At 62.2% G+C, this 20,039-nt stretch overlaps 1 protein-coding gene across 1 annotated transcript; it reads right to left on the minus strand.

Moving 5' to 3' along the window:
* Positions 1-4,599: 4,599 nt before the first annotated feature.
* On the minus strand, positions 4,600-11,226 carry PPP1R32 (protein phosphatase 1, regulatory subunit 32). The gene is made up of 13 exons (XM_004683387.2): positions 11,118-11,226; positions 10,611-10,728; positions 10,210-10,363; positions 9,215-9,343; positions 8,584-8,647; positions 8,110-8,222; positions 7,675-7,734; positions 7,474-7,563; positions 7,086-7,202; positions 6,917-7,011; positions 5,315-5,479; positions 4,880-4,954; positions 4,600-4,691 (listed from the first exon to the last, which is right to left on the minus strand). The coding sequence occupies exons 1-12, from the start codon at positions 11,224-11,226 to the stop codon at positions 4,885-4,887; spliced, it is 1,284 nt and encodes a 427-aa protein (XP_004683444.1). The 3' UTR covers positions 4,600-4,691; positions 4,880-4,884.
* Positions 11,227-20,039: the final 8,813 nt, after the last annotated feature.

Below are 20,039 nucleotides of genomic sequence, written 5' to 3' on the forward strand. Positions count from 1 at the left end.
GAGGAAAAAAGTTGACAAGCTTTGCAGCTAGCAGGGCGGCTGAAACTGCTCCCAGCTTTGCTAGGCCCTGAGCGGGCGCCTCCCTGAGCAGGGTGGCCCTTTGTCAGTGGCTGGGGCTGTTCCCAGTGTGGGCTGTCTGGCCCTGAGCTGTTGCCTCAGGCGCGTGTTGGCGGCCCTGAGAGCGTCTGGCTGCCCTCGGCCGGCCGGGGGTACCAGCCTGTGGTCTCCAGCTCCCACAAACTCCCGGCCCCCAATGGCGGGAAGCCGCCATCTTGGACAGCATTTTGTTTAGGACTTGTGAACCCTCAGGGTGAGATAATCGGCTTCTTGTGGCCTCAGTGACTCTTTGTTTCCCCCGTTTATTAAATAAATCTCATTGTTGTTGTTTCTTAAACCTGAGCGGTCTTGTAGTGTGCACGTCAGGTGAGGAACTCAGACCGTGACCGGTACACGATGTGGCCACTGTCTTCGGCCAGTTTCAGTGCCCCTTGTCACGGAGTGGAAGACATTTGAGTTCTCTGGGCCTCGCAGCATCTGAAGCCCCTTCCTCCTTTGGAAAATCCCAGCTAACTCCCCCGACAGGACCCCATGTCCTGCCTGGGCAGCTGGCGGCCCTGGGAATTCCTTTCTTAGCTTCCCTTGCCACTGGGTGCAGGTGAGTCCTGGGAGCCACCCGTCAGAAGCACCCAGCCCAGATTTTGAATCTGAAACTAGAGCTGCTTTTCAGAAGGGGTCGCGGTGGCAGGGACAGTGGCCAGGGCCCAGCAACAGGGCAGGCGGACCGTGTGGGTCCATGGGGCAACACTGGCCACGGGTCTCGACTGGCTGACCTCTCTGCCTTGCTCTCAGGCCTAACTGAAGATCCCACGAGCACCCAAATCCTTTTAAATAAATGCCTTGTCTGCTTAAATGAGCTGGGGCTGGTTTTCGCAGCTTGCAACAAATACTGTCTGCAAGGCGAGGCTTCAGCCTGTGGTTCCTGAGGGGTCACGTGGTCACAGTGGAGGGTCTGGACTCCTGCCCCAGGTCCCCAGACCCTATCCTGTCGTGCGCAGGGGTCCCCACCCTGACAGAGGTCCCCTTGGTACACGGAATCATTTTGTCATGTCTGTTAATGCAGCCCCCAGCCCTTGGCACCAAGCCCACCAGGAGAATGCAGGTCTGCTATGAGGAGTCCCACCTGGCAGAGGGACTCCTGGCATCAGACCCAGTCTCGCTCTCAGGTGAGCCACTGGCCTGCATCTCCCATGCCAGGAAGCACCCGGGCCCACAGCTGCCCACAGTCCAGGGGTGTGCTGGGAAAGACAGATTTCAGGGCCGAGAGGTCCAGGCCGGCCCTCCCTGGGCCATGTAGACTTGGGACGCCGCCTCCTCTCCCACACAGGGGACCCATCACCACAACGGGCCTTCTGGAGTGGGGGTGAAGTCTACAGCTCAGAACTTTCCTGGCATCTCCTCACCTGGAGCAGTGGGTGCAGCACCTGGAACTATTGGGACACTTGGGAGCCCTCTGACCTCGCATCGAGGACTCATGGGGTGGGTTCCTGGCACAGTCGGCTGGTTGGGAACGTTCCCTCAGGAATGGTAGCCCTCCAGATGGCCAGGGAGGAAACCGGGGATCAGACCGAGTGCCTCCATCTGTCTGTGCGTGGCGTGCCCACCTGCCTGCCACCCCCGGCTCCGCCTCCCGCAGCTCCCTTTCCCCAGCTGGCCAGCTGTCAGGCCCATGCGCTGGTGGCTGTGTGTGTCACGTGTGACTGGCCAGATGGCACCTGTCAACATCAGCTGCTGCCACACTGTGATGGGCACCAGCCTCACCCGACTTCGTGCGTCACAAGCGGGGCCCGATGGGGCGGGACCCAGCATCTGTCCCGATCCTGCCACCCCGCTGGTCCCCTGAACCCCACGCCTCCACGCTGATGGCGTCAGCACGGCCCCCACCTGCGTCCCCAACCTTCCCCACGAGGGAGGCCCCTCCGTGTTCTTGCTGCAAAGCTGCAGGCCCACGGAATATTCCCAGCACCCGGCAGGCTGTGGGCGCCTGGAATCAGGTTAATCATCCTCATTGTGCACCTCAGAGCAGTTTCTGGAATACCTTTGGGGATCGGAGCAAACTTTTTGGTAGCAGCTACAATAAGCACCTCTGTGAGGGATGACACAGCCGCACCCTAAAGCCTGCTTAGCAGGTGGCGGGGAGGGGTGGAAGCTTCCCGAGGGCCGGGCAGAGGCTGGCCTCGGGGGACAGAGCAGGGCACAGCCCCTCGGGGCAGCCAAGGTCTCCAGGTAGGGCCTTCAGGTGGGTCACCCACCCACATTCTCCCAGACAAGAGCGAGGCCCACACGCTGGAGACACCCCCAGGGGCTGCTGCGGCCCGCAAGGGGCATGGGGCAGCCTCAGGGTGATTCCAGGCCCTGCAGCTCAGGCCTGGGCTGCTGCACTGCTGACCGAGGCAGCCTGGCCATGGGTGAAACTCCGGAAATGAAGTCACGTCAGTGTGGCCCACGCTGTCCTGACAGCACGGAGGGGACATGGCAAAGGCCAGTTGATCCCAAGCGATTTCAGTGACCCAAGGGGCCACAGGGGAGAAGCATCCCCCCGTTCTGCCCTGGGGACCCAGTGGGGATTGGTGGGCTGTGAACCCCGGTCTTGGGTATGGGGGGCAGGTGTGGAACATGGGTGTCCTCTGGCCACTGCAGGGAGCTTGGTTGGGGCTGGTCAGAGGCTGGGCACCATGAGAGGGCTGCAGCCGTGTGATGTCCTCCCTTGGGCTGGGCCGCCACTGCATCCTTGTCCAAGGCCTGGCCTCCTCCCATACCCCACAATGGCCCCTCAGCGGTCACTTTGCCCAGTGCGCTCACGCCTTGCCCGCACGCCCAGGGCCCACCTGGAGCGAGTCAGCGGAGCTGGCTGCAGCCTGAGAGGAAGCTGGCGTGACTGCTCACACCCAGCCAGGCTCCCTCCACGCTGGGCTCCTCCACGCAGGCCCCACCCAAAGCCTCGCTGGCCACGCCTGGGTCCGGCCCCTTCACCGCTGGGAAAGGAGTCCGGAACGTCTGGCATGGCTCTTCCCGGACCCCCTTTGCGCCTGGTCGCCCCTCCTGACGGCTGCTTGCCCTGGGCCCAGGACCTCCGCAGGGAGTGGACATGAGTTACCTGAAGACCAGGTGCAGGGGCGAGGCGGGGCGCAACTGAATTGGGGCGCTGCTTGGCCCCTCCCCTTGGGGGCAGCCCAGCTTCAACTCTGGAACATTGGTGGGGTGAACTCAGCACAGGTGCCCTGGAAACTGGGTGCGTGGTGATGGAGAGTGGGGAGCAGGCTCCGGTGTCCCTGACGCCTCTCACTCTGTTTCTGTGCATCTGTACGGGCCTGACTGGTGGGCAGCTCTGTGAGAGCTGGTGAGGTGGCGTGGTGTGCCCATGTGTGCCCATGCGTGTCCCTCATGTTTGTGCAGACAGTGTGTGTGTGTGCGTGTGTGACTGCAGGCAGGAGGGCTGACTGCCCCCCGCCGCCCACCTTCTTGGGGGCCGGCCTCGTCCCCAAGCCTCTCTGGTGACTCACCCCTAACCCGGGCCAGACACCAGCAGCCCCGCCCACAGCTGTGGGTCTGTGGCTGGTCCTGAGTTTGACTGGATTTGTAGCGAGAGACACTGTGTCCCCTCCTCCAGTGCAGGAGCCAGCTGGCGCCACCCACATGCCACATGGAGCCCCAGTCGGGCCCTGGACAGCCCCCGGGCCTGCCGCGGGGATGCTGGGAACAGCCAGGCCCGGGGCCAGCAGAGCCACAGACACCCGCTGAGGGGCCGGGGTGGGGGCCGGGGGGCGGGGCAGGCCCCTGCACCTCTGAACCAGGTCTGGGCTGCAAGGTGACGGGGACCGCCCCGGCTGGGGCAGCTGCCACCTTCCTGCCTGTGTGTGTGACCTCAGGCAGCTCACACACCCTCTCTGGGCCCAGGCTCCTCAGCCGGTGTCCAGCTGTATGGCTGTGCACTGCACAAGGGCCGCTGGCCAAGGTGACCGAAGGCCTTGCCGGTCGCAAACTGCCGCTGCCGGTCTGCCGCCCTGGGGACAGAGACCATTTTCCTCCCAGACACCTGCTCCAGTGGGTCAGTCTAGGGGTGGTTTGCTCAGGGGGGTCAGTCGAGGGGAGTCAGCCTAGGGGCGCCTCGTTTGGACCAGCACCCCTAGCCCTGTGGGGCTGTCCATCAACCTCGGATCCGCCTCCATCTGTCCCAGGAGAGCGACCTCTGATTCTTCCTGCCCTGCTCCACCCTTCTCCTTAAACCCTTCTGAGGGGGACCCCAGAGGGCAGAGGGCCCCTGAAGTCATGCCTGACACCTTACCCCTTCCACAGGCTGGGTGAGACAAGGCCCGCTTGCTTCCATCCCGCCGCTGGCCCTCACCGCTTCCTCCCTCAGGCGCACACATGGTCCACAGCAGCCCTCTGACGGGGTCACTGAGGCCCAGGAGTGACGAGTTTTGCCCACACGGTGGTGGTGAGTCCGACTGGGCCTCGCTGACCCCACGACCAGTTTCTCCGCCTGGACACCGCCCTCACCCGCCCCTCCAGCGACAGACACAGCCATCTGCTCCACTGCTCTTTATTCCTTCAGGAACGTTGCAGGGAACCCCAGCAGGAACGGGGTGAAGGTGGGGACAGCAGCCGGCTCCTGCCCCCTTGAGGTGGCAAACCTGCGAACACAAAGAGGAGGCCTGAGGGGCTCAGGGGCTCTAGGCAATATTCCCCGTTTGAGCTCCCTGATGTCCTGCCATCCCACTTCCAACCTACCCTCCCCAAGGCCAGCTGGCGTGACCCCCAAGGCCCCCCATGACCACCCCACCCAGGAAGCGGCTGTCCGTGGGGACCCGGCAGCCCTTACCCAGCTCAGTTGGGCCCCGTGAAGCGGCTGCTGTGAGGTGTGGTTCTGTAGAAGGGGTCAGCGGACATCAGGGCTCTGCGGGGAGGTGGGGACACAGGTGGGGTGAGTGACCAGCCAGGCCTTCTCCCCTGCCTGCCTCTCCCCTCGGGGCCAAGCCTGGCAGCCAAGCCACAGACATTCCTCGCCTGCCAGCTCCGGGCCGCGGCGTGTAAAGAGGTGATTTTTGAGGAATTAGATCGTGGAGCCAGGCGCCAGGGCAAGGCGGAACCGCAGGGCATCAGCTCAGGCTCCCGACCCCTGCTCTGCCACTGGGGTCAGCGGGGAGGGGCACACTGGGACAGGAGAAGCGGTGACAGGCAGGAAAGTGCGGCCCCCAGGAGGACACGGAAGGAGAGAGGCTGAGAGAGACTTGGAGAGGCAAAGGCGGGGGGCTACCTTCCCACTGTGGGGTGCAGGCGCCGCAGGCCCTCTTCGGGGTTGGGGGTGGCCTCCATGTGGGTGACCGGCTGGTTGAGGGCGTAGCCTCCTGGTTTCTGGGGCTGGACGCCCCCTCTAGTCCAGCCTTCTCGGTCCAGGCCCTTAGGAATGTTCTCGAAGTACCTGAGGCACAGGGCGGGCTGGCGGTGGGACGGAGCCCTGCCCACCGCTGCCGGGGCTCCTGGCTCCGCAGGGCACGGGCTGCCTCGGCACCCCCAGCCTCCTGGCCCTCGTCCACGCTGCCGCGGCCCCCGCCCCGCCCACACTGGACACCCTCTCGCGTGCGGGCTCGGTGCCTGGGCCCGGACACTCCCAGCGTGTCCAGGAGTGGCCGGTGATGCCACGCTCCTCGGTGGGGGTCACGGTGGGGGGGGCAGGACCCGGCGTAGCCATTTTTTGCTGGCATTTGGCTTTTTCTCCCATCTTGCCCGTATTCATAAGACCCGGTTCTGAAGGCCCTGAGGAAGATGCGGGGCTTGCCCCTGAGCGTGCAGGAAGGGGTGCAGGCAGGCTGATGTGTGTGGAGATCATGATTACGACCCTTGGGGTTTAGGGCACAGCGGGAAGGAGCAGCGTCTGCCCTGGGGCAGGAGCTCAGTGGGGGGAGGGTCAGGCGGGGGGACCCGCAGAGGTGCCTGGCCAGGGACCTGCCGGAGACCCAGGAGATGGCCGGAGCCTGGGAAGGCCCAGGTACGGCGTCCCCCAGAGCCCAGCGGGAGCCTCTGCCCCGCCCACTGGCCCTCCCGGGTACGGGGCCACTGGAGCACGTCACCCATGTGATCGCAGCTCAGGTACCGCTGTTCCCCTCAACCGCAGTGGAGGGGTCCAGCCTTGAGCACGGAGGGAACCCCTGGGTCCCCTCTGGACCCGGTGGACACTCAGGAGACAGGTGCTGTCCGGGGAGGCTCTCGACTGAGGATCACAGCTCTGTTCTACGCCTGCCCCATCCCGGGCCTCCCACAGGCTGAGGACACCTCCTCCTGGGAGCCCTCCTGGAGGCCCAGGGCACTCGCTCTTTGCCCAGGACCTGCGCCGCCCGAGGGCCGCTGGAGCCCGCCTGCTGGGAACTGAAGTCGTGTTTTAGCAGCGCTGTTGTGCACCCCCAGTCCCCTTTCACCCCTGTTCTTCCCTCCCACCAGCCTGGCTGCCGGGACCAGCACCCCATCTCTGGGCAGCCTGCTCTGCCTAAGCAAGGGGTCCCAGGGGCTTGCATTGCCTCTAGAGACAGACTTGAACATATGCTCCCCAAATGCTGGGGTGTACAGATCCAGGCCTCCCCCTCTTTTCTGGGGCAATTCTGAGTTGTTTGCTTGGCTTAGCTTTCCAGTCTCCCCTCCCGCAAGGGAGATCAGTGGGTGCAGAGCACACCCACTGCTGGTGCTGGCTGCCCCTCCCCCACCCACGGCCCTCCCCGCCAAAGGCCTTGCACTGAGGTCTGGGGGTCCCACTGTAACTCAGTGCCGGTCTTCTCCGAGCTCCGAGCCCCTCGTCTTGTCCCGGTCTCAGTCTCCCAGTCTGTGAAGTGGGGGTCAGCTCCGCAATCCTGGTTTGGGGGCTCACCCTTGGTTGTAGGTGGTCAGGTAGCGGTTACTCAAGTCGGGGTCACAGGCGCTCCGGACATAGCCCTGGTTGTTCAGACTGTAGCCTGTGGGCTCCTGCAGGGGACGAGGGCACTGGTCAGGCTGGGCGCAGCAGGGGCTTGTGGGGGGGCTGTGCGCCCCGGCCTCACCTTGTTCCCCACGGCGGTCTCTCGGCCAAGCAGGGCGACGTTTGTCTGTTGCATCCGCTGGGGTGGCTGGAATTGCCAGGGGTTCATGCTGCTGGGTTCTGGGCCAGGAGGGGGCATCTGTAGGGGAGCAGGCAGCAGCGGTGGGCGGGGGCATCACAAAACGGCTGTCTGGGGGAAGCCAAGCCCTACCTGCCCCCCCAGGACGGTGCCCTTGCCTAACAAGCAGCACCCCCTTTTCTGGGCCCTCAGGCCTCTAGACAGACCCCCTCCAGGAGGCCTTCCAGCAGCCCCAAACACCCTGGGGCCTCCCACCCTTCGGGTGCGCTGAGTCCAGGAAGCCCCCAGTTCCCTCCCCCAAGGGCTCCCTGCTCCCCGCCTTGTCACTCACTCTGGGGTTCAGAATCCGCTCATTTGCTCCTCGGCTGAAGCTGGTCTCTCGATCAGAGCCTCTGGCCAGCACAGGCAGGAGCTCATCCCCCTAAGGCAGCAAAGCAGCCCGTGGTGGGCCCCTTCTTCCTGCTGTCATGCCCCCAGAGAGAACGCACCCCGCTCCTGAGGGGGGGCGCCCACAGCTCTTCCCAGCGCTTACCTGAGGGTGGCTCATGGGGAGGAAGTCCGACTTGGTGATGCTGCGGCCGGGAAGGGAGACCTGGGGGAGGCCGGGAGGCCTCAGCCTGGCCCAGGCAGCTGACCCCACCCACCCGACTCTGGGCTCCCTGCCTGTGCTCAGCTGGGGTAACTGAAAGGGAGTTTCTGGGGAGCAAAGAGGGAGTCATGGCGCACGTGGGCCAGCAGGCCAGGCCCTTGTCCGGGCTGCGAGTGGCCTTGGCCGAGGCACCCTCTCCCTCGGCCTCTGTCTTCCGGTCCTCAAGACGGGCGAGGGCCAAGGTGGCTCTCGCACAAACGCTTGCATCCTGTGCTTGAACACGGGGCCTGCGCTCCCGTCTCATTTTAAACAAGCCAGACACCCCCAAACCAGAGGCTCCGATTACCCTGAGAGACTAGCAGGTCCAACCCGACTTACAGGGTCCCCGGAGAGGGCCTGGGAGGGTGACTGGAAGACAATGGGGTTCTTGGCAGACCCCTCAGTGAAGCCCGTCTCCTCCTTGGCGCCTATTGATTTCTTCTGCAAGAGATCTGCAAAGACAGCTGCCAGTGCTGCTGGGCCACACCCCCAGGGCCCAAGGCCACATCCGGGAAGGCAGGGAGGGAGCTGGGAGCCAGCTCCGAGGACCTGAGCCAGCACGGCCCAGGGCACTAGTCTGGGAGGACTCCAGTCTTGGGGAGTCTGGGACGGAGGAGTGTGAGCAGGAAGGGGAGCCCTGGAGCTGAAGCAGCACTGCTCAGCCAGGGGTCAGTAGGCCTCAGGCACCAGGGGCGACCCTGCACCCCTAAATAGCCTCAAGCCCCTTCTTCCACTGCCACCTTCTTAGCCCTATGCCAGCTTCCCTGGGGCTGAGGCTTTCTGGGGGGTGGGGTTTGTCAGACATGCGCCTACCTGGCGGGCTCAAAGGCTCCTTAAGATACTTGGAATTATACTCGGAAGTCATGAATCGTGGACCCTGGAACACAAAGAGCGGAGCAGTGGTGACGAGACAGACGGAGACTGGGAGGGCGGGGCCGTGGCAGGTCTACAGACAGCCGTGGGGTGTATGGTGAGAAGGGCCGGCCCCTGGTGTGAAATCTCACTCAAATAGGGCATCCACGTGCCAGCAAGTCCACGAGGAGAGCACAGCGCCCGGGGACGCCTGGCGTGAAGCCTCGTCTCACTGGCGGCTCATAATGAGCAGCGTGGCCAGGAGTCCAGACCAGACGGGACCCAGAGGGGAGGCCGAGGGGTGAAAACGAGCTAGTGTTGTCCCTTCCTGCGTGGGGCTCAGGGCCCCTGGGTGGGGTGGGGGAGAAGCTGAGCTGAGCTGGGGGGTTAAAATCCTAAAATACCGGGGCAGAAGTTGGTGGTGACTGGTTCGATGTTGCCTTGGAAACACTACCATCAATCCTTTGAAACTTGCCTCAGTCTTTTTGATACCCTGAACCCGTATGTATTGGCTCTTAAGTTGCCTCAAGGAGGGAGACGAGGAGGGTCCGCCCCTGCCCAGCCCACTGCCCTGGGGGGACCGTCCACTCACGTGCCGGGAGTTCTCCCACTCCGGCGAGCCCTTGCCTTGCTGCTGGTGGAGCAGAGGCAAATCCCTGGGCTCCAGCCCCGTGATGGCCTGAGGCCCATAGTCCTGGGTGTCAAAATGGACCTTCCTGACCTGGGAGGCGGGAGCAGCCGATTACTCGTCCAGGTGAGGGAGGGCGGTCACTTCTGACCCCGTTCTGCCCTGCTCCCCACAGAGTGTCTGCATGGCGGTCAGTGGGGAGACCCGTATGACATCAGCCGAGACCAACTTGCCTCCGAGACGGTGGTTTGCCCTTGATCCCTTCCTCACACCTGCGCTGCACTGGCTGCCAGGCTGCCCGGAACACCCCCTCGCAGCCCGCCCTTGGAGGACCCTTAACCGCCTGCAGGTGTTTCTCAGACCTCCCCGTGGCTTGCTCTCAGCCCCCGCAGGGGACAGTGGCCAGCCGACCACTTCTGCCTCCTCCTTACCTCTTCCCTCTATTTTCCCCCAGCACGTACCATCCTCAGATAGAGAAGAGAGTTGAGAACATACTGAGTGAGTGAGTGAGTGAGTGAGTGAGTGAGTGTCCATTCTGGTGGAGGGGGTATATGATGACCCGGGTGATGGTCGCAGCGATGAGAGAGTCTGGAGGATGGTGATGCGGGGGAGACCGTGGGGTGGGGCTGGCCAGGAGGGCGGGATGGAACTGCAGGTGCAGGTGGTGGAGATGGGATGGTGGCAGGCTAGGAAGGGGGTGGAGCGGAGGTGACAGTGGGGTGGAGGCAGGAACGGACGTGGCGGCCGGCATGGGAGTGACGGCGAGTAATGGTGGAGTGATGATGGCCGCGGGATGGGGGTGGAAGGAGAGGGGAAGCGGTCAGGACAGAGATGAAGGCGAGGGGCCGGTCCCACACGTGGCTCCCCGGGGGCCAGCCACCTCCGCTTGGGCCGCGGTGGGCGGTGCAGTCCCGCCCTGTGCGGAGACCCTCTGGGCCCTCTCCCAGCCCAGCACTGACCTCCTTGCTGGGGGTGGCCCCAGGGGACTTTTCCCGACAGTAGCCAGAGCCGGTCTGGTGCAGATTCCAGGGCAGCCGGCTCTTGCCGTCGGGCACCTCCAGGGGGCGGTAGCTCTGGCCGCTCACTGTCTGGAAGTCCTGGTGAGGCTCCTCCCTGAAAGCCCCGCAGGAGCTGAGCTCGGGCCACCTGCCTTGGTCTGTGGAGTCCGCGGGGCTAATCCCCACCGCCTCAAGCCCCACCCGTGCCCCTGGCGTCATCTGCCTGTCTTGGGGCCCTGCTCCTCTGGCCCCAGAGCCCCAGGCCTCGGCCAGGCAGGCCCCGGGCCCCCACACCCCTGCCGGGAGCTGTGCTGACAGCCGAGGTGGCAGCAGGCAGGAATAGGCGGGGACGCAGGACGTACCCCATGACCGGCTTGTCCGGGGCGTCCAGATTGGCGCGGTAGGAGGCCAAGGGCCGGAAATTCGAGGTGTAACCTGTGCCTCGGTGACTGCCCATGCGGGGTTTGAACTCCTCCCGACCTGCGGGGGAGGGAGGTCACGGGGGTGGGGTGGGGTGGGGGAGACGGGTGGTGGTCAGCACAGTGGAGAGACATCATCCCGGCAGGCCCAGCACCTCCCCCGGGGGCCTTGCGATGGAGAAAGGACAGAGACAGGAGCCCAGAGAGCCTGGCCTGAGACAAGGCCGGAGTGACGTGTCACAGGAGGAAGATTTGGGAAGGGCATGGGCAGGCCCCGTCTATAGCCCCTGAGGGGCCTGGTCTCTTGGGGGCGTGGGTCGGTTTCAGGTATAGGGTGCCTCTGAGTGTGCCTGAGCCCACAGGGCTGCTCCTCGCTGAGCAGGAGCGTCCCCTGGCCCCCCACTTCTCCCCTGTGTCCTGCATGGGGCTTCCCCACTAAGAGGCCCTCACCGTAGGCTGTGCAGTAGCTGGTGGCGTAGAATTTCAGAGGGTCTGAGCAGCCCCCTGAACTCATCTTCACATAAGGGGAGACAACCCCCAGGGGCAGTTTCCCCATCATGATGCTGCGGGGCAGGCCCCAGAGGGCCTAGGAAAGAAGCACCCCGTTAGTCCAGCACGGCCAGCCCCTCCCCAGCGTCGTCCCTCCCTACTGACACCCACCCCCAAACCACAGAAAGGCCAGAAGCTTCTCGGCACGTGTCCCAGGCCCTGTGCCCAGCTCACCTTCCTAACGCCTGTCACAGACTCTCCGCGAGACTGAGGTTCCAAGTGACAAAGGATTAGCTCATAATAGGTGCTTAGGCTTAGGGCTTAGGCTCCTGGGACAGACCTTCACCCCACTCGCCCTCCTCTCCCCTTACTCGCCCACCTGTCTGGAATGAATGGCTGACCATCTCCCAGCCAAAAATTCTTGGCCACCCTAGCCGGACTCTCACTCCCAGCCCCAGACTCCTGGTGTCTCCCTCTGCTCCCCTCCGTCAGCCTGGCCTGACTCAGCTGGAAACTGGCTGGCTACCCGCAGCTGGCCCCACCCTCACCTGCCCTCTGCAGAGGCTCTGAGGTGGAGAGAGGCTGCAGGAGGCAGGAGCTGCTCCAGAGAAGCCTGGGTCCTTTGGGAGGTGACCAGCCAAGCCAGAAGAAACAGTGCGTTACCTAGCAACCAGCGCCTAGCAACCGCGTCCCGCCTCTGAGGCCCTTCAAGGGCCAGCGTCCACTGAGAGGGCCTGACCTGGCTGGAAGGTGGGGAGGGCCGCGGGCCTAGGCAAAGTCCTGTCTCAGGGATCCAGGTTTCACTACCAGTCCCAGAGAGAGGACAGAGCAGGCGGGCGGAGTCTCTGGCCGGGCGACAGGAGAGGCCGTGATCCCAGCGACCACGCGGCAGACTGCGGGCCCCCCTCTCAGACACGACACCCCCATCGCCAGTCCCCTCAGTGGCTCTTCCCTGTCACTATTTTTATCCCTATTTTCACACAGGGAAAGTGAGGTTTTACAAGCTAAGTGGCTTCACTGGCCGGATATCACAGTCAGATCGTAGCAGCGATGACAGTCCCAAGGGGTGGCCGGGAACCCACCCTCCAGCCTCTGGGTAAACGGTTTACTTTCCGGGGCTCCAGCAAGTCTGTGCCCAGCCTTTGCCTGGGGTCAGCGCGCGTCGTGCGGTCCCCTCTGACGGGTCCATCCCATCTCCTCCTCTTCACCGGGCCCGACCCGCACCCAGCTCGGGACTCTTGGCTGGTCTAACGGACCCCAGGCAGAGATGGCCTCACTCAGAGAAAGCTGCTAGTCTGAGGCTTATTTCACAGATGGGAAGTTGGAGCCACAGCGGGGTTAACACCAGAGGAGCAAAGCCCACTGTCCCAGCCCTCCTGTGAGGCGCATGTAGCTCCCATTCATCCTGTTGAGAGAGTTTAACAAGCAGGTTTCTGGGGAGGACAGGTGGAGGATCCCAGTTCACAGCATCTGCTGATTCCTGCTTTAAATGCTCCTCTCACCACTCTCTCAAGCTCCTCAGGCAGGGTCTCACAGCAGGGAGCAGTGGGGCTCAGTGAAGCCCTGCAACTGCAGCCTGGTAAATCCACACCCACCCTCAAAAGGTTCTCAGAAACTACAACTTAAAGACAAACATCTCCCAAAATCAATTTGAGCAGGGGCTAGCTGATAAAAACAAGAGTTACGTTCATATGACGGATTTCCGGTCACAGTAACGTCACCAAACTTCTAAATAAAGAGCCAGGTCACCTGTAGTATTAAATAATAATCGGTATTCATTTATTCATTCATTTTCCAATCTGCTATTCCAGCTCAGGGCTGCGAGAGACTGGAGCCTCTCTCTGCAGCTCAGGGCTCACGATTGGAGCCCCACAGGACCGGCCACACTCTACCACCAGACTGGACACATTCATACACCCCCCACTCGTTCAAACGGGGACAACGAACAATGGAGGTTATTAACTGGCATATATCTGTGGGGCGCGGGAGGGAGCCTGGAGAAGCCACACAGACGCAGGCAGAAGTGGCACACAGTGGCCCAGCCAGGAAGCAATTCTTTGGTTGTCGTTCTCATCAAGCAAGATTGAATGGGGCTCAATCCCCCCGGGAGACCTTATGCGAGGGCCTTCCCAGTCTGCACCATGAGATACAGAGGGCGGAAGTGACCTCAGAGCACAGATGACAAAAACAGTAGCAACTGGGAGGTGAAACGTCTATTGAGTACCTTTGCTTTTATGTTTTTTAAAAAGATTTATTTTATTGAGCTTTGCATACAAGAATTGGGGTACAGCCAGAGGTGCAGGGGGTTCAGAAGATCCACCAGAGCCAGAGTAGGGAGCAGAACAGGCCGACTGACAAAGTGCACAGCTGAGGGGAGCAGTGGGGAGACGGGAGAGATCTGTTGCGCCCTGTAGGTCACCTCCCTGGCCGGGAATTGAATTCATGCTGCCGTGGCTGATACCTTCATGGTGCTGAGACTGAAAACTTTGTGCCACCAGGGAGGCCTATTGCCTTTGTTTTTAATACAACATTGTAAGTCTGTGTGACTTAATTTTTTTTAAAAGACTTATTTATTTATTCATACAGAACTGGGGTACAGGCCAGAGATGTGGAGGGTGAGAGGATTCACCAGAGACAGAATGGGGAGCAGAACAGGCAGATCGACGAAGTCCACTGCTGAGGGGAGCAGCGGGCGGGTCAGGAGAGGTCTGCCGCGCCATGGGGTCACCTCCGGGGCAGGCGGGGATCGAACTCATACAGAAGTGGCTTTAGCTTCTTAGTGCTGTGCTTCAACCCGCTGCGCCACCAGGGAGGGCCCAATTTTTAACCATGTTCAACAATCCTCCCACATGCCTTGGAAGTTTCACCTTCAGCTCTCCCTGGTAGCCTGGGGTACCCCTGCCCCTGGAGGGAGACAGGCATGTAAATGACAGTGAAGAGGTCGCCCTCACTCTGGAGATACCCTTGCTACACTCAGCTGACTAGGCCTTGGGGTGGGGGGGGGCACTGAGCCCCACAGAGAGGGTCTGGACTCAGAGGTGACCAGGGCCAAGCGGAGGTGTGGCCATCTAAGGGGCTGGGAGACTGGAGTTATAAATAGGAATTCCACATGGCCCTGCCCTCGGGGAACCCAGAGTCTGGGGGCTCAGGCACAGCCAGTTGATGTACTCAAAGAAAGTTCAGCTCGCAGGAGAGTCCTGAGCCCAGAGCACCTGCACGGAAAGCAGAGCGCCGGGGGAGCCTGTTTCTGCACCCACAGGCCGGAGCACAGCATCATGCGGGCTGGCTCGTGGATTTTAAAGGCCTGTGCACAGTGCCAGCGGGCGGGAGGCCTGCACCTGGCAGCGGGGCTGGAGGGCGCTGGCGCGAGAGCGCAGGCAGTGACTTGCTGCGAGCGGGGCCCGTGGGCCGGAGAGCAGGCTCAGGCGCCCTGTCTTTCAGCAGGGAGAGTGGAGAAAGGATTGGTCCTGCAGCGCAGTGAAGGGAGCTCTTGGCCCGCGGGGCGCCGGGCGGAGCAGACAAATGAGATGCACAGGATTGCGGAGCCGCCGCTCCGGTCCGAGAACGCTCAGGGTCCGGCCGTCGGCCCTGCGGTGACCTGGGTTTTTTGCCATATAGTGACACCCAGCGGCCATCACTGGGAACTGCAGGTGCCGCTCTCGCTAGGCTGGGAGCACCTGAGAGGCCAGGAGTGGCCGGCGCCAGGGAGCCCGACCCAACCGGCTCTCCGGAGCAGAAGGGGCAGACCTGGGCACGCGGTGCTCTGGGAAGGAGCCGGCAAGGAGTGGGAGCCACCGGGCACTCACCCGGCGCTGGCCCCGCTGGTACCGAACGTGGCTTTGGACCTTCCCCTTTTTAGCAAGCTAAAAATCCTTCCCCATTTGAACGTAGACATCCTGGCCCATCTTCCCATTATTGACATTTCCTCTATGCTAGGCTCTGAGCTGAAGCAGCTCATCACTTTTCACTTCAGCTCTGCAAGGCAGGAACTATTGTTATTACGGCATTTGGGAGATGAGGATATGCCCACGCCCTCCCCAGCAGGAAGCAGAGCAAGCTTGACAGAATCCTCACCAAAGCTGCTGGAATGCACCAGCAAATCTGCTCTAAAGTGCTGGGCTGTAGCTCTCGCTGACTTGGTAGAACTCTGCGGCTGTCCAAAGGGCTGGGCTGCCCTGCCGGACAGCTGACCTTTCTAGACCTCCCCAGCCCCAGTGGCAAGACTATTTCTCTCTCACTACAGATGTGAGAGGCTGGCCCTGGACCTCAGCCGCCTCACCCCTCCACCCCCACTCAGCCTGGGAGGTTGAGGCTCAGGGACCAGGGAGAGGAATTCTCGGGGCCTAGCTGGTGGACTGCTTTGCTGGACAGGCATGTGAGGCCAAGGCCTCACCTTTCACTGCCCCGTCCTAAGCCCACCCTGGCCTGGGCTGCTTGCCCTGTGGGCCCCAAGGGGCCTGACTGCCCACCAGACAGCACAGACAGCAGCCACCCAGTGTGCAGTTTTGCTTGTGTGTCCTCGGGGCTGGCCGCCTCGGACAGGGCTAGGGCTCTTGCCAGCAGAAGGCGAGTTAAAGGAGAGAAAAGCTTCCTCACACACCCAGCCCTTAACAGGGCACAGGCATCTTTGGGAGAGTGAGCGCCCCCTCCCAGGGGCATTCAAGCAGAAGCTTGCTGTGTCTTCATCTGGATGACAATTATAGCAAGCTCAGGACTTAGGTACCAGGTGCTGGTCTCTGTGTTTCACTGGTGGGGGCACTTTGAAACCTCACCGTGTGGTGAGTACAATCAGCGCCTCCACCGTGTGGGTGAAGGAACAGGCACAGAGAGGCTGCCTGGCTTGCCCAGCGTCACGCAGCGCCTGAGGGCAGAGGATGTTATTTGCATCCAGCAGGACCCAAAGCTTGTGCTGGCTGGTGGCAACTGTGAAACTGCTTTGTGAGGGGAGTGGGAGGTTCTCTGAGGTGTTTTCACTCTGACCCTTGATGATCTTTTTTTCCCCATGATTTATTTATTTATGCATACAGAACTGGGGATACAGGCTAGAGGTGCAGGGGCGGTGAGAGGGCTGACCAGAGAGAGTGGGGAGCAGAACAGGATGAGGTACACTGCTGAGGGGAGCAGCGGGCGGGTCAGGAGGGGTCTGCTGGGCCATGTGGTCACCTCCGGGGCAGGCGGGGATCGAACTCATGCTGCAGTGGCTTTAGCTGCTCTGTGCTGTGCTTTAAAAACCCGCTGCACCACCAGGGAGGACCGATGATGATTTTTTTTTTTAATCTTTTTTAAAAAGTGTCGCTGGGCAAAGATCCACAGAAGAGAGGTTTAATATCATCCAACGAGGCCAAGATGATTAAGAAGTGGGAAGCTCTCTGGGGTGCACTGAGGGAGTGGAGCCCTTGTGCAGCAGGAGGTGGGGGTGGAGAAGAGCTGGCACTTGATGTTGCTCAGACTTCTGACGACCGTGGCACAGTACATCTGACCTGAAATGTACAGTAACCATTTTTGAGTCACAGTTCTGGGATGTCAAGGGGGTGCCCTGTTCCACACGGGCCCCCCAGCCCCCAGCCCCCACTCTTTGGCTCCCTGTCTCTGAATCTGCTCTGGGAACTTCCCGTCAGCAGGAACCACGTTTGTCCTTTGCGTCTGGCTTATCCCACCGCACGCCATCCACGCGGGTGTGTATCAGAGCTTCCTCTGCTTCCACCTTCTGCCTAGCTCAATGCGGTTACGAACTGGGTGTGCAAAGCTAACAACAGCCCCCAGCTGAGCAGCTTCAGCCTGGTCTGCGCCATCAGGCCCAGCAGAGCTCCCTGCCCGGCTCTGGCACGGGCTGGACAGGGCGGCGGGATATACCACAGGGACTTTGGTTTTGAACCCTGAGCTGGTTTAGAAAATGGATGAGGTCTGAACCCCCACAGGCACCAATTAGGTTCAAGCTGACACGTGCGTGCATTAAGTCTTGGAAACAGCTGGCTTGAAAAGTGGACCAATCAGGGTTGAAAGGCAGGTACCCAGGGTGCTGAGGTCCTGCGAATCACCTGAGGGCAGTGGGAGGGAGGCTGCTTGGGAGAGGAGCTGCCTGGAGGGCTGGAGCCAGACTGGAAGAAGCTTCGGTGGGTTCAAGAGGGGCTGTCGGGAAGGCTCGAGGCGTTGAGGAGGTTTGCCCCAGCCTGAAGAAGCCTCAGAGGAGCCGGACTTTGGCTGCAGGGAGGCGCTGCTGGGACGTGGCCTGAACAGCCCCATCTGGGCCTGCGGGTCCGGCAGGTGAGCTGGATCCCGGCCCCTCCCCCGGGGGAGCACCTGGTCTCACCAGAGGGCAGCCCCAGCTTGCTCAGGCAGCTTTGGGTTTGGACGGCGCCGCGGCACTGGCTGGACAGGGCAGCCGGTCACCTGCGGCCTCAGGGACACTCGCCTTACCCTGGCCTCCCTGTGCAAACAAACCCTGTTGCACGTGAGCCTGAGCCGTGCCTTGCAGTTGGGGGTGCAGGTAGGGAGCCCACCAACTGCGACAGCTCCCCAAACAGCACACTCACGGATCTTCCTCGCATCCTTGCTTTTGGTTCTGTGGGGCCTGGACCCAGAAGTGGACTGTTGAATCACTTTGTGTTCCCTGTGCTGGAGTCTGGGGCAGGCACTCAGGGGACTGTCTCCAGTTTCAGGTGGGCCCTGGAGGAAGGTGGGCTGGGAGGCAGATGGGGACAGGCCCGGCCAGAGACCCCGGAGCAGGAGAGGAAGAGGCAAAGGTCGACGTGTGGCTGAGCTGCAGATACCCCCCTGCTCTCCTGAGCCTCTTCGGGAACTTGGGCTGGGGTCTCGCTAGGGCACAGACAGTGCTGTGGCCTCCTCCATAGCTGTCCCTCCGGGTGCTACCGCCTGTGAAGAGGAGCTTGGCCAAAACAGGAAGTCTGGCTTCTTTGCAGTTTGGGGTGTTGTTCATTGGTCCTCGGGACCTTGGAACTCTTTCTCCAGATCCTGAAGTATTGATTGGTGCCAGGTCTCCTCCTGCATGCACCCCCATGTCTCTCAGCGAGAGTCCAGCCCTTTGCCTCCCCAACTCCCCGCTCCCCACCCCCACCGCTTTCTGTCTTGTAGCAGGGGAGCATGGAGGGGAGTCAGCCTCAGCCCAGCCCACACTCGGCCTGGCTTTCCGGGGCCTGCTGGACCCCCCCACACACACACACCAAAGGCTTTCCGGGTCCACTCCCTGAGGTGCGTCCACAGAAGCCACAGGGCCACACAACAGAGCCCGCAAAATCCCTCATCCTGCCACAGGAACATTGTTACTGAAACCCAGTGCTTTCGAGCTTACCTGACAGCCCCGCCAGATCGGTGACCCTAGGTGACCCTACTGTGTCTGCCTGGATCTCAGCTGCTCCGGCTGGCCCCCGGGAAGGAGCGCTTTGGAGCTGGGGTGTGGCACAGAGGGGCTCATGGCAGGAAGGGCTGATTGGGGCAAAGCCAGGCCCCGGGGCCTTCTCGTCGTGGGTGGGACGGTGGCCTGGATTCGCACAACTGCCCGCTAGTTCTGGGTGTGGCCTGAGCCCGTGGGGACCACCCTCGTGAAGGGCTCAGGGCGCTGAGGGTGACCAGGTGACAAGCTGAGACACATGGACGCAGAGGTAGCTGGGCCTCATTAGGGCAGGCCTCAGCCTCTCCCCTCAGCAGGACAGTGGGGTGCTAGCCTCTGTGAGACTGAGATGAGGAATGCAAGAAAGGGGCTCAACCTGGTGCCCCAAGGGTGGGGACACCCATGCGGGGCAGGGCTGGTCTGGTGCGAAGGGAACTGGCCTGCAGCCAGCAGTTTCCGTTCCCACCTTCCCCCCTGGACCTTGGGTACCTGGGGAGGGCCCTGCCTGAGTGAGGAGGCAGAGCCGCAGGCCTGGGGCTGACACCCCACCTCGAGCCCTGGAGGCCCTGCTCCCCGGGCACCAGAGCCAGGAACCAGAACAGCGGGGTCTGCTGCCTGCGTCCGACTGTCCGGCGGTCGCTCAGAGGCAGCCCCCCCTTCCGTGGTCTGAGCCCCTCTCTCCACCCCCACGGGGCCAGCACAACCTCTGGCAGGCAGTTCATCCCCTGAGAGGACGTTTCCTGGAAGGCTCTGGGGCCCACTGGGCGACTCCTCTGTTTCTGCCTGTTTGTTCTTTGTCTCCTCTGGGTGGACTGGTTGATCTCACACAAAGTTTAAAAATTCATGATGTCTCGGGAAGATGAAAAGAGCCGCCACGGAGCGTCACCCAGCCCCCAGTGGGGGGAGAGATGCTGGGCAGTGATGGGAGACAAGCTCAGGGCGGGGCTCAAAAGGGTGTGTTCTGGTGCTTCCTGCAACAACAAAGCGCTTAGGAGAAGAGTGGACAGAGGGGGTGAGGCGGGGGGGTGGGGTGCTTCGCCCCCCTCCCAGTTGAGCAAGTTGGGGGGGGGAGATTGGCACAACTATCCTGCATCCTGTTTGTCCACTTAAAGCATCCACGGGAGGCCTGCCCCGCCCTGCCCCGCCCTGCCCCGCCCTGCCCTCCCTGGAGAAGTGAGTGAGCCGGTTAGCATGTCCCAGATTAGCCTCAGGACTGGGCTAGAGGAGGCCAGGCCTGGCCGCCCTGTGCCACCTGCATGCCCGCCCCACAGCCACCGGCCATGGCCAGGTGGTCAAGGCCAGTGCAGGAGGCAGGGTCACTGGTGTGGGGGTCAGAGCAGTGAACTCAGGCACATGCACAGCTTCTGCACACTGACAGCCACTTGCAGTGCAACAGGGATTGTGTTGGGGAAAATGGGGAGAGCTTCTGCTCCCCCCACATACCTGCAGCTGTTGGCATCTGTGGTGCTGTTGCAAGAGACCTGCTTTCGGGTGCAGGGCCCCGCCTTCATTTTTGGCATAAAGGGTAGTAAGCC

Source organism: Condylura cristata, unplaced genomic scaffold (assembly GCF_000260355.1).
Source record: "Condylura cristata isolate star-nosed mole 26May11 unplaced genomic scaffold, ConCri1.0 scaffold00015, whole genome shotgun sequence".
In the NCBI taxonomy this organism is placed as follows: Eukaryota; Metazoa; Chordata; class Mammalia; order Eulipotyphla; family Talpidae; genus Condylura; species Condylura cristata.

Bases quoted from the DNA above. Each gene is read 5' to 3' on its own strand.
- PPP1R32 (XM_004683387.2), bottom strand. From the start codon at position 11,226: ATGATGGGGAAACTGCCCCTGGGGGTTGTCTCCCCTTATGTGAAGATG. The intron at 8,223-8,583 runs GTAGGCGCATGT...CTGTCTTTGCAG, and splicing joins GGAGCCTTTGAGCCCGCCAG to ATCTCTTGCAGAAGAAATCA. The intron at 7,735-8,109 runs GTAAGTCGGGTT...GGCCTCCCCCAG, and splicing joins AGGCCCTCTCCGGGGACCCT to GTCTCCCTTCCCGGCCGCAG.